The following is an 11,783-nucleotide window of genomic DNA, read 5'->3' as shown; positions in this document are numbered from 1 at the left end:
AAACAAGGGGGTGCTGAGACCTTGCCCAGAGACCTTTGGAGAGGCTGACCAGACATTCAGCGATCCCTCTGCTCCGGGCAGGGTCTGGTTTATCCCAGGGTGAGCTGGGAGTGTGATCGTGCTCTGATTGCAGCCAGCGGTTTTCCCAGAGCAGGAACAAGGGTAGGTGCGTCCCAGCAGGACAGTCTACAGGGAATGGCTCACGTTTGGCTCCAAGCAGCCTCTCCTGACTTGTCACTGTCCTTTCTCCATGAACAGGTGCCCATGTGCAGCCACAGCAAATGTCCAACAGCAGCTCCATCAGCCACTTCCTCCTGCTGGCACTGGCAGACACGCGGCAGCTGCAGCTCCTGCACTTCTGCCTCTTCCTGGGCATCTCCCTGGCTGCCCTCCTGGGCAACGGCCTCATCATCAGCGCCGTAGCCTGCGGCCACCACCTGCACACGCCCATGTTCTTCTTCCTGCTCCACCTGGCCCTCAGCGACCTGGGCTCCATCTGCACCACTGTCCCCAAAGCCCTGCACAATTCCCTCTGGGACACCAGAGCTGCTCAGCTCTTTTTCCTTCTGATCTTCATGTCAGCAGAGTATTTCCTCCTGACCATCATGTGCTACGACCGCTACGTGTCCATCTGCAAACCCCTGCACTACGGGACCCTCCTGGGCAGCAGAGCTTGTGCCCACATGGCAGCAGCTGCCTGGGCCAGTGCCTTTCTCAATGCTCTCATGCTCACAGCCAATACATTTTCCCTGCCCCTGTGCCATGGCAATGCCCTGGGCCAGTTCTTCTGTGAAATCCCCCAGATCCTCAAACTCTCCTGCTCCAAATCCTACCTCAGGGAACATTGGGTTCTTGTGGTTACTGTCAGTTCATCGTTGTGTTGTTTTGTGTTCATTGTTTTCTCCTATGTGCAGATCTTCAGGGTCATACTGAGGATCCCCTCTGAGCAGGGACGGCACAAAGCCTTTTCCACCTGCCTCCCTCACCTGGCTGTGGTCTCTCTGTTCCTCAGCACTGCAGTGTTTGCTCACCTGAAGTCTCCCTCCATGTCCTCCCCATCCCTGGATCTGGCCCTGTCAGTTCTGTACTCGGTGGTGCCTCCAGCCCTGAACCCCCTCATCTACAGCCTGAGGAACCAGGAGCTCAAGGCTGCCGTGTGGACACTGATGACTGGATGCTTTCAGGAACATTAAACTGCTGGCCAATTTCTGCAAATCACTTGTAATAAAAGTCATCTTTGATACTTCTTGTTCTTTTCCATTTGGAGGTTCTTTTTCTTTATTTTACATTATAATGTTGTCCACAAGGAAATGTCATTGATTGTGCCATTTCTCATCTTTTTTCTCTCCACCTTCCCTGTGGCCCCAGACTGTGTCAATGAGGGTCTGTGCTCTTGGTGGCTTTCCAGGATCTAAAGGATCTCCCAGCAGAGTTTTCTGCAGAGATGCCCTTTTGTTGCCTTCTCTGGATCTGCAGCAGCAATGTCTGTGTGCAGAGCTGGGGGCAGATCAGTGCTGGCACAGCAGCTCTGCTCCTGCTGGCCACACCATTCCTGATCCAGGCCAGGAGCCATTGGCCTTCTTGGCCACCTGGGCACACGGCTGGCCCATGTCCAGCCTGCTGTCCATCAGTCCCTGCAGGTCCCTTTCTGCCTGGCTCATGTCAAGCCTGCTGTCCATCAGTCCCTGCAGGTCCCTTTCTGCCTGGCTGCTGTCCAGCCCCTCTGTCCCCAGCCTGTGGTGCTGCAGGGGTTGTTGTGGCCAAAGTGCAAGACCTGGCACTTGGACTTGTTAAACCTCACCTTGTTGGATTTGGGCCCTGGATCCAGCCTGTCCAGGGCCCTGTGCAGAGCCCTCCTGCCCTCCAGCAGATCAACACTCACATCCACCTTGGTGTCATCTGCAAAGATATTCTTTGTTCCAAGGGGCCCTCAGTGTCACAATGTCCTTTTGGTTACGCCAGGCCCTGCACTGTCACACTGGTTTCCTTGGTTCCATGGGGCCCCAAAATGTGACAATGGACTCCTTGGTTCCATAGGACCCCAAAATGTGGCAATGGACTCCTTGGTTCCATGGGGCCCCAAAATGTGGCAATGGACTCCTTGGTTTCACAGGGCTTCACAGTGTCACAATGTTCTCGTTGGTGCCGCAGTTTCACAGTGGCCCCTTGGTTCCATGGGGCCCCAGGGTGTCACAAAGGCCCCATGGTCACATGAGGTCCCACACTGTCACAATGCTCTCTGCGGTTCCACAAGTCCCCTCAGTGTCACAATGGACTCCTTGTTTCCATGAGCCTACACAGTGTCACAGTGGCCTTCTAGATTCCTTGAGGCCCCAGAGTGTCACAGTGGCCCCTTAGTTACACAAGGTCCTGCAGTGTCACAATGTCCCCTTGGTTCCATGAGGCCCCGCAGTGTCAGAACGGCCCCTTGGTTCACTGGGCCCTGGACTCTCCCAATGCTCTCCTTGGTTTTGCAGTGTCACAATGGTGAAACCCCTCGGTTACACGAGGCCCCGCAGTGCCACAATGGCCTCTGTGGTTCCACCAGGACCCAGTGTCACGGGGACTCCCTGGTTCCATTTGGCCCCAGAGCACCACAATGGGGCCCTGGTTCTATGGGGCTGCACAGTGTCACCATGGTCCTCTTAGTTCCACGAGTCCCTGCAGGGTCACAACGGCCCCAGAGTGTCCCAATCATCACAGAATGACAGAATCAAATAGGCTGGAAAAGAACTTTGGGATCATCAAGTCCAACCAGTGCCCTAATAACGCCTTGTCACCCAGACCATGCCACTGAGTGCCACTGGAGAGGGACAGTGACTCTGCCACCTCCCCCCTGGCCTGCCCATTCCAGTGCCCACTCACCCTTTCTGTGAAGAACTTCTTCCTCTTGTCCAGCCTAAACCTCCCCTGGTGCAGCTGAAGGCTGTGTCTTCTTGTGCTGCCCTCCAGCAGATCCACACTCACACCCAGCTTGGTGTCACCTGCAAATTTGGGGATGGTGGGCTCGATCCCCTCACCCAGATCATCGGTGAAGATGTTAAACAGGACTGGGCCCAACACAGATCCCTGGGGACAGCACCAGGGACTGGACACCAGCTGGGTGCAGCACCATCCCCACCCCTCACTGGGCCCAGCCTCCAGCCAGCTCTTCCATCTCCCAGCAAGGAGGGAACCTGCCCAAGCCGTGGGCTGCAGCTTTTCCAGGGAATGCTGTCACAGACAGTGTCAAAGGCTTTGCTGAAGTCCTGATGGACACATCCACAGCCTTTCCCACATCCACAGGTGGATCACCTGGTTATAAAAGGAGATCAGGGTGCTCAGGCAGGACCTGCCCCACTAAATCCACGCTGGCTGGCTCTGACCCCTCGGCCATCCTGTGGGTGCCCTGTGGTGGCACTCAAGGTGATCTGTTCCATAACCTTGCCGGGCACCGAGGTCAGGCTGACAGGCCTGGAGTTCCCCAGATCCTCCTTCCAGCCCTTCTTGGGGATGGGCTCACACTGGCACCTCCAGTGCTCTGGGACCTCCCTGGTGAGCCAGGACTGATGGTAAATGATGGGGAGCAGCTTGGGGAGCTCATCCACCAGCTCCCTCATCCCCCTAGGATGGATCCCATCCCATCCCATCCACCTGTGAGCATCTGAGTGGCTCAGCAGGTCAGCAGCTGCTTCCTCCTGGATTACAGGGGGCTGTTCTGCTCCCTGTGCCCACCTACCAGCTCAGGAGAACTCTTGTCCTGAGGACAACCTGTCCATATGTTGAAAATCGAGACAAACAAGATGTTAAGTAGCTCAGCCTTTTCCTTATCTTTAGTTACTATGTTCTGCACTGTTTCCAATAAAGACTAGAGGTTAGCCTCCCTCCTTTTGCTGTAAATTTTTTAATAAAAACATTATTTAGTCATTTTACAGAAGCTGCCTGGTTAAGTTCTAATTAAGCTTTCATCTCTCTCTTTTTCTTTCTGCATAACCTAACAACATCCTTAAACACTTCCTGCATCACCAGTCCTTTTTTCCCAAGTTCCCACAAAAGCTCCATGGACAGCCAGGCCAGTCATTTTCCGCACCAGCTCATCCTTTGCCCCACTGGGACAGGCTGCTCCTTCCCCATTAAGATTACTTTCTAGAAATGTGTCCATCCTCCCTGGAGCCCTTGGTTTTCAAGGGCTGTTTCCCTTAAAAAAAATCAGTACATGATTCGAGACTCCCTAAATCAGCATCCTAAACAGGCCAAAGTCTGCCCTTCCTGTTTCCAGTGTGGAAGTTTTGTTGCTGCCCCTCCTTCTTTCACAGATCATTGAAAACTTGATTATTTCATGGTCACCGTGCCCCAGGCAGCCTCCGACCCCCACATCTGCCACCAGCCCTTCTCTGTTTGTGAGCAGCAGGAGACAGAGCTTTCCTTGGGAGTGGAGTGTTACCAAAAATTCGGTGAAACAGAAAACTCCTTAACACCAGTGCAGCATTAAGAAGCAGCATTCTTTATTCAGCCGGATGCACAGGGGATCGCTCCTCCCACAGCTGAGCATGCTGAGTGCAGAAAGGTTTCTGTTCATATTCTGTATTTGGCACATATATTCACTGATTGTGCTGGACTAAACACACATCTGATAATCATTTCCCCAGAATCATTAACATATTTCTCCTCCCCTTTTGCATGCCTTCTTCTGTCCTGGGGGTCTCTCTGGTGGTCCCTGGTGGTCGTGGACCCCAATATTCCAGTGGGCACTGTGTGGTTTCCATAGGCCTGGGGTTTTGGAGAACAAGCTCCAGGTGTCAGCTCAGCTGGTGGAGACAATTTATCATCTGGTAACATGAGGTCACAGAGCGGGCTGTGACATCACAGAGTGGGTTATGTGAGGTCATCAAGCATGATGGCATCATAGACTGTCCCTGTAACATCAGAGCTGGCTGTGACATCAATGGGCAGACTATGACATCAGAGACCAGCTGTGTGACACTAGAGAATGGGCTGTGACATCTCAGAGCAGGCTGTGACATCACAGAATTGTCTGTGACATCAGAGACCAGTTGTGTGACACTAGAGAATGGGCTGTGACATCTCAGAGCAGGCTGTGACATCACAGAATTGTCTGTGACATCAGAGACCACCTGTGTGACATTACAGAATGGGCTGTGACATCTCAGAGCAGGCTGTGACATCACAGAATTGTCTGTGACATCAGAGACCAGCTGTGTGACATTACAGAATGGGCTGTGACATCACAGAGGGGCTGTGTGACATCCCAGGAGGGCTCTGTGAGGTCACTGGGTTGGTCAGTCCGCCCCAGCTCCCCCTCACAGTTTCTCCCAACAAGTCCAATGCTGTCCATGCCCAGCGGGGTCCCTGTCCCCCGGCATCCCCCTGATCCACCTGGAGCCACAGCCTCCACCAAAGGATGTTCCACAGGATCTACCCCAGAGCCTGACATGGGGACAAGGGGCCAGGGCTGTGTGACCAGGACATCAAGGACATGGATTATCCAGGTCCCTGTGGCCTGGGTTGGGTTCCCCAGGGCAGGAAAGATGTCTGGCAGCTGGAGCAGGGTTAGGGAAGGGCCTCCAAGGTGGGGCTGGAGCCCTTGAGCTGTGAGCAGAGGCTGAGGGAGCTGGGCTTGTCCAGCCCAGAGCAGGGAAGGCTGAGGGGCTCCTCATCGCAGCCTGGCAGTGCCAGCGAGGAGGGGATGGAGAACACAGAGCCAGGCTCTTCACCAGTGGGGCTGGTGGGAGAGAAAAGCCAATGGGTGGAAGGGGAAAGAGGGGAGATCAGCCAGGCCAGGAGGAGATGAAATGAGTCAGGCTGGTTTCAGCATTTCCTCAACACCAAAAGGAGCCTGACCTCCCTTCTCCATCCACCACTGAGAGCTTTGCACATCAGGAATTGTTTGAGCTCTTTTGCCCCCATTCCAGGATGAGCATCCTGATACAAGAACTTAATTGTGCCTATATCTATCACAGAACCACGTTTGCCTGAAATTCATTCTAGCATGGAAATCACTTGTGGATTCTGGACTCATCAGATGCTGCTGGGATGTTGCACATAGCGCAGGGAAGAGTGTGATAGTTATTAAATTGTGTCCTGTTCAACTCTGGTCTGTTGGCCATGAAGAGAAACTTTCTGTGCCTCTGAGTCTCACCAGTTCCTGACCCCCAAAGGACACAAACCTGATGAGTTGTGGTTCCCACTCCAGTGGTGGCACTTGGAGCTCCCTCCATAGCCAGAGCAGAGCTCCCTTGTCCCAGAAAGTCCCTGGCAATGCAGGGATGAAGGAAACAGGACAGGCTGTGGGGATCAGGGGCAGGGCACAGCCAGGGATTTGGGGTGGCTGTGAGCCCAGGGCAGGACCCGGCCCTTGGCCTTGGTGAACCTCATCCCATTGTCCTGGGCCCATGGCTCCAGCCTGTCCAGATCCCTCTGCAGAGCTTCCTGCCCTCCAGCACAGCCACACTCCCACCCAGCCTGGGCTCACCTGGAACTGCCTGAGGGTGCCCTCGATGGCCTCGTCCAGATCAGCAATAAAGAGATTTCACTGACCTGGCCCCAGTGCTGAGCCCTGGGGACACCCCTGGGTGTGACTCCATTCCTCAGCTGCTCTGAGTGCCAGCGCTGGGATGAGGGAAATGGTGGGGATGTGTTTCAGGAATGCAAAGGGCCCAGGCCTGAGCCCCAGCCCCTGGCAAGGCAGATCCTGTCCCTCCCTCATTGCTCAGGGCTCTTCCCGGGATGGGCACTGGCATGTGGGGATGGGCAATGCCAAGGGCAGGACCATGGGGCGGCAACATGGGATACCAGTGGAGACAGATTACAGGAGAATTACATCTTGGATTTACAACCAGTGGGGAAAAGACAGGGGAGGGGAGAAGCCTCGGGGACCAACCAACTATAAGAACATGGGTGACTGACAGGGAACCTTCCAGAACCAAATGGGGGTGGCTGCGATGACAGACAGGGAGGTGGGCAGCACAACCTGGATTGACACATCTATTTAAGGGTAAGAGGGGAGGAACAGGGAGATTGGCACTCTGAGGGACAGCTGAGTGGCGGGAAAGCTCAGGAGTGAACAACCTGGGAGAAACCATTGTGAGGGGAAGGAATGGGGGGCACAAGGAACAATACCAACCAAAACTTGCTAGCATTACACTCCTAACTCATGTACTAAAACACAGTGAAATCCTATAAAAGCACACAGCAGCAGCCGTTTCTGTGCCTGCTGGGAGGAATGCAGAGGCAGCTGCTGCTGCAGGCACCAGCTCTGGCCAGGCCCCTCTGTGCCCTGCCCAGGGCTGCTGTGCTGGCCTGGGGAGACAGGCTGGCACTGAGCGGACAGAGGCAGCCTGTGCTGGGCATCTCCTGCAGCCAGCACCAGGAGTTTGGCACTGCCTCCCACAGCACACTCCTGGAAAAGCTGCAGCCCACGGCTGGGACAGGAGCAGTCTTTGCTGGCTCCAGATCTGGCTGGACGGACGGGCCCAGAGAGTGGTGGTGAGCGGTGCTGCATCCAGCTGGGGACAGGCACCAGTGGGGTCCCTCAGGGCTCTGTGCTGGGCCGTCTCTGTTCCATGTTTTTATTGACCACATGGAGGAGGAGATTGAGTCCTTCATTAGGAAATCTGCAGCTGACACTAAGCTGGGAGCGTGTGTCCATCTGTTGGAAGGTAGGAGGGCTCTGCAGGGAGACCTGGAGCGGTTGGAGGGATGGGCAGAGTCCAGTAAGTTGAAGTTTAACAAGTCCAAGTGCCAAGTCCTGCATTTTGGCCACAATAAGCCCCTGCAATGCTATAGGCTGGGGACGGTGTGCTGGTCCGTGCCCAGGCAGAGAGGGACCTGGGGCTCCTGGCCAACAGCGGCTGAACATGAGCCAGCAATGTGCCCTGGTGGCCAAGGAGGCCAATGGCTCCTGGCCTGTGTCAGGAACAGGGTGGCCAGCAGGAGCAGGGAGGTCATTCTCCCCTTGTACTTGGCACTGGTGAGGCCGCACCTCGAGTGCTGTGTCCAGTTCTGGCCCCTCCGTGTGGGAAGGACATGGAGATGCTTGAGGGTGTCCAGAGAAGGGCAACAAGGCTGGTGAGGGGCTGGGAACACAAGCCCGGTGAGGAATGACTGAGGGAGCTGGGGTTGTTTAGCCTGGAGAAAAGGAGACTCAGAGGTGACCTTATCACCCTCTGCAATTTCCTGAAAGGTGGCTGTAGTCAGCTGGGGGTCGGTCTCTTTCTCCAGGCAACAACTGACAGAACCAGAGGACACAGTCTTCAGCTGCACCAAGAGAAATACAGGTTGAATAGTAGGAAAAAGTTTTTTGCAGAAAGGCTGATAAAGTATTGGAATGGTTTGCCCGGGGAGGTGGAAGAGTCACCTTCCCTGGATGTGTTTAAAAAAAGATTGGATGTGGCACTTGGTGCTATGCTTTAGTTGAGCTGGTGTTAGGGCATGGGTTAGACTCGATGATCTTGAAGGTCTCTTCCAACCCAGTAATTCTGTGATTCTGTGACTCGATGATCCCTATGGGTCCCTCCCAGCTCAGCCCCTTCTGCAATTCTCACCCTTTGGCTCAGCCTTTGTGTCCCCTCGAGGCGCTGGCAGAGCTGCTGGGGACAGGGCAGGAGCGGTGACAGCCCCAGCGTTCCCTGTCTGTGACACCCCAGCGGTGACAGCCCCAGTGTTCCCTGTCTGTGACACCCCAGCGGTGACAGCCCCAGTGTTCCCTGTCTGTGACACCCCAACGGTGACAGCCCCAGCATTCCCCTGTCTGTGACACCCCAGCGGTGACAGACAAGTGTCAGACACAGTTACAGAGCTCTGCCCAGAGGTGACAGGGGGAATTAATAAAAAAAACCCAAAAAACCCGCAAACAAAATCATATTAAAATTAAAAAAAAACACCTCCCAAAAAAACTCCCAACAAACAAACAACAACAACAAAAAAAAAACACCAAAAAAACCCCAAACCAAAATAAAATACGGAACAAAAAACCAAACAAACAAAATATCAAAACAAGAGAAAGAGAACTCCCAACCAGCAGAGTTGTTCCATCCTTCACTTGTAACATCGGCACTCATGCAAGACCTGGGGCTGCAAGAAATGAGGATTAATTGGGCACATTTGCAGGAAAAGCAGGTTTAGGACAGGCTCTCAGCAGAACTGTTCTCAGCTGAGCCAAAAAGGCCCCTTTGGCAGCTGCAGGGCCATTGGCAATGCCGAGCCTCAGGCCAGAGGGAAGAAAAGGGCTCTGAGTTCCCCTTCTCTGACACTGAACCCTGTTCCCAGGCTGCTTCACACACAGGATTCTTCTGGAGGACAGCGCACAGCTGAGAGTGGGCTCTGGCCGCTCCATGTCGCGTGTCCTAAAGCTGCCTGGGAGAAGAAATTTGGGGTCAGCTCTGCTGGCAAAATCCCTCCTGGCACAGGGCACAGCGCCGGGAAGGGCTTTGCGTGCCGAGGCTTTGCTGCAGCCAAGGAAAGCTCCTGGCTCAGGGTCACCTTTGCTGCTCAGCCAGAGCCCCGAGTGCCCCAGCAGGAGCAGCAGCAGCAGCAGCAGGAGGGAATGGCAGCATTGCCTCGGGCTGGCCCAGGAGGGGAAGATTTCCCCAGGAGAGAGGCTCATCTTCCAGTTTTGGCATTCAGTCCGCTGCAGATGCCTCAGTTCTGGCTGCCCAGCAGCTGGACATGCAAGCCCAGGAGCTCTGTTCCTGGCCAGCCCCAGCAGGTGACAGCAAGGACAGGGCCCTGGCAGCTCCAGGACATTTGCAGGGAGCGGCTTCAGAAGCGCTGGGGTCTGGGACTGGGTGCAGAAAACGCCCTGGGGGCCTGTGCAGCGAGGCAAAAGGAACAAAGTTTCAGTTGTGGCCTGGCTAGGGAGCACCAAAATGGATTCCTTTCCATTGCCGGGTGTTCCCTGAGCACCAGAGGAGAGCCTAGGGGGACAAGGAAAGGAGAGCGGGGCTGTGCAGGAGCGGGAGCAGCGAGAGAGCCCCGGCTGCAGGTGCGGGGCGGGCAGGGCTGGGAGGGGGCACAGCCCGGGGGTCCCGCAGAGCCTCCCTGCTCCAGAGCCGCAGCTGCGGCAATGGGACAGCTGCCGGGATCTGTGTGCCAGGGACGAGCCGCAGGCGGGGGTGCCGAGGGCTGGGCTGGAGCAGCTTTTTGTCCCGGTGCGGGGCCATTGCCGCGGGGTTGGGGTCCCTGGGAAGGCGCAGGAGCACAGCGGGGCAGGGTTGGTTTGTGGATTTGTGGTTGCGATGTTTTGTTGGCGGCCCCGGGCGGGCTGTGCGAGCCGGGAGCGGCCGGCCGGGCCCGCAGCCGGCGCTGGGGCCGGGAGCCCCCGGGCAGAGCTCTGTGCTCGGGGCCGAGCCCCGGGCGGCCGCTCAGAGGCAGCCCCGGCTGCGGGGGTCCCCGAGGGTCCCCGGGCAGGGGGCGGCGGGGGCTGCCGGAGCTCTGTGCCCGGGGCTGGGCGCGGCTGCCCAGGGAGCGGAGGGTGCAGGGTCCCCCCGTGCTGGGGCTGGCTCTGCCCGGCCCAGGGGCTGCGCTGTCAGCCCGGAGCCGCGTGGGGATCGCTCGCTACCGGCAGGGCTGGCAGGGAAACCGGCAATGGGGGGAGCACAGACGGGCAATACGAGAGCTGGGCTGTTCCAGAAGCCTGGAGGTGTTGGGAGCATGGACAGGGGGCACCCATGGATACCCCGGGAGCCTGAAACAGGGACCCCAGACAGTGCTGACCCCTGGGACGCCTGTGATGCCAAAGTGGTGAGCCCAGAGAAGGGGAACCTGTGGCATTGCCAGGAGCCCCAGCAGCCCAGAGAGGGGGAGCACCAATGCAAACTTGACCCGCAGCAACCCAGACAGGGTGGGGGTCTCCAGGAGCCCAAAGTGGAGAGGCCAGAAAGGGGAAACTCAGGGTTTGGGTTTTGCTGAATCTTGGTTTTTAATATATTTTGGGGGTCTAAATCTTGCTGTTTTCGAGGCTTTAATGGTTACCAGATGACCGGTGACTTTTAGAGATGGACTTGGGCAGTAGGACTCCCCTGACCCAATGTGCCCATACATTGTTTTCCCCAATCCAGGACTTCTTATTCCCAAAGCTTGGCTGGATGGAGAGGGAGGCTACAAGAAAGAGGAATATTCCCCGGGTCATCCAGGCAGGTGAGGAGGTAGTCAGTGCCCCTTTCCCCCTCTCTCCTGCTCCATCTCCCAGCCCAGCACGGCCCCCGGCTGCAGGACAACCCCCTGATGACACCGTCCTCCTTCCCCTTCCCTCTGGCACGAAGGCAAATCCCATCCTCTCCTTGTCCGTCCTTCGCAGACAAGGAGCTGAGGATGGAGAGCAGGGAGGACAAATCCCCACGGCAGAACCTCATGGAAGAGACCATTTTGAGCAACTCCAGGGCACAGGAATCCAACGGGGAGGAAAAGCCCTGGAGATCCCACAGGAGGAGGGGCTGCAAACCCAGCCCAGGGTGCTCTGAGGAGAAAAGACCCACCCTGTGCAAGGAAGGTGGAGAGAGCTCCAGCCAGAGCTCAGAGCTGGAAGTCCATGAGCAGGTTCACCATGGGGAGAAGCCCTACAAGTGCTTGGAGGGTGGGAAGAGCTTCAGGCGGATCAACACCCTGATCTGCCACCAGATGATCCACACTGGGGAATGGGCCTACGAGTGTGGGGAGTGTGGGAAGGGCTTCAGCTGCAGCTCCAAACTTGTCATCCACCAGCGGATCCACACAGGGGAGAGGCCCTACAAGTGTTCCCAGTGTGGGAAGAGGTTTCACACCAGCTCCAATCTCCACCTGCATGA

The 11,783-nt window shown here is 56.3% G+C and overlaps 1 protein-coding gene across 1 annotated transcript; it reads left to right on the top strand.

The window, feature by feature from the left end:
- Nucleotides 1-605: 605 nt before the first annotated feature.
- On the top strand, nucleotides 606-1,193 carry LOC140685179 (olfactory receptor 14J1-like). The gene has a single exon (XM_072936385.1). It carries the CDS (start codon nucleotides 606-608, stop codon nucleotides 1,191-1,193), a length of 588 nt encoding a protein of 195 aa, XP_072792486.1.
- The last annotated feature ends 10,590 nt before the right edge of the window (nucleotides 1,194-11,783 follow it).

The sequence above is a fragment of the Taeniopygia guttata genome, chromosome 16 (genome assembly GCF_048771995.1).
Source record: "Taeniopygia guttata chromosome 16, bTaeGut7.mat, whole genome shotgun sequence".
Lineage (NCBI taxonomy): Eukaryota > Metazoa > Chordata > Aves > Passeriformes > Estrildidae > Taeniopygia > Taeniopygia guttata.
Note: the sequence above shows the minus strand (reverse complement) of the source record. Positions and strands in the feature narration are given on the sequence as shown.

Excerpts from the sequence above, each read along its gene's own strand:
- LOC140685179 (XM_072936385.1), top strand. The coding sequence starts at position 606 with ATGTGCTACGACCGCTACGTGTCCATCTGCAAACCCCTGCACTACGGG.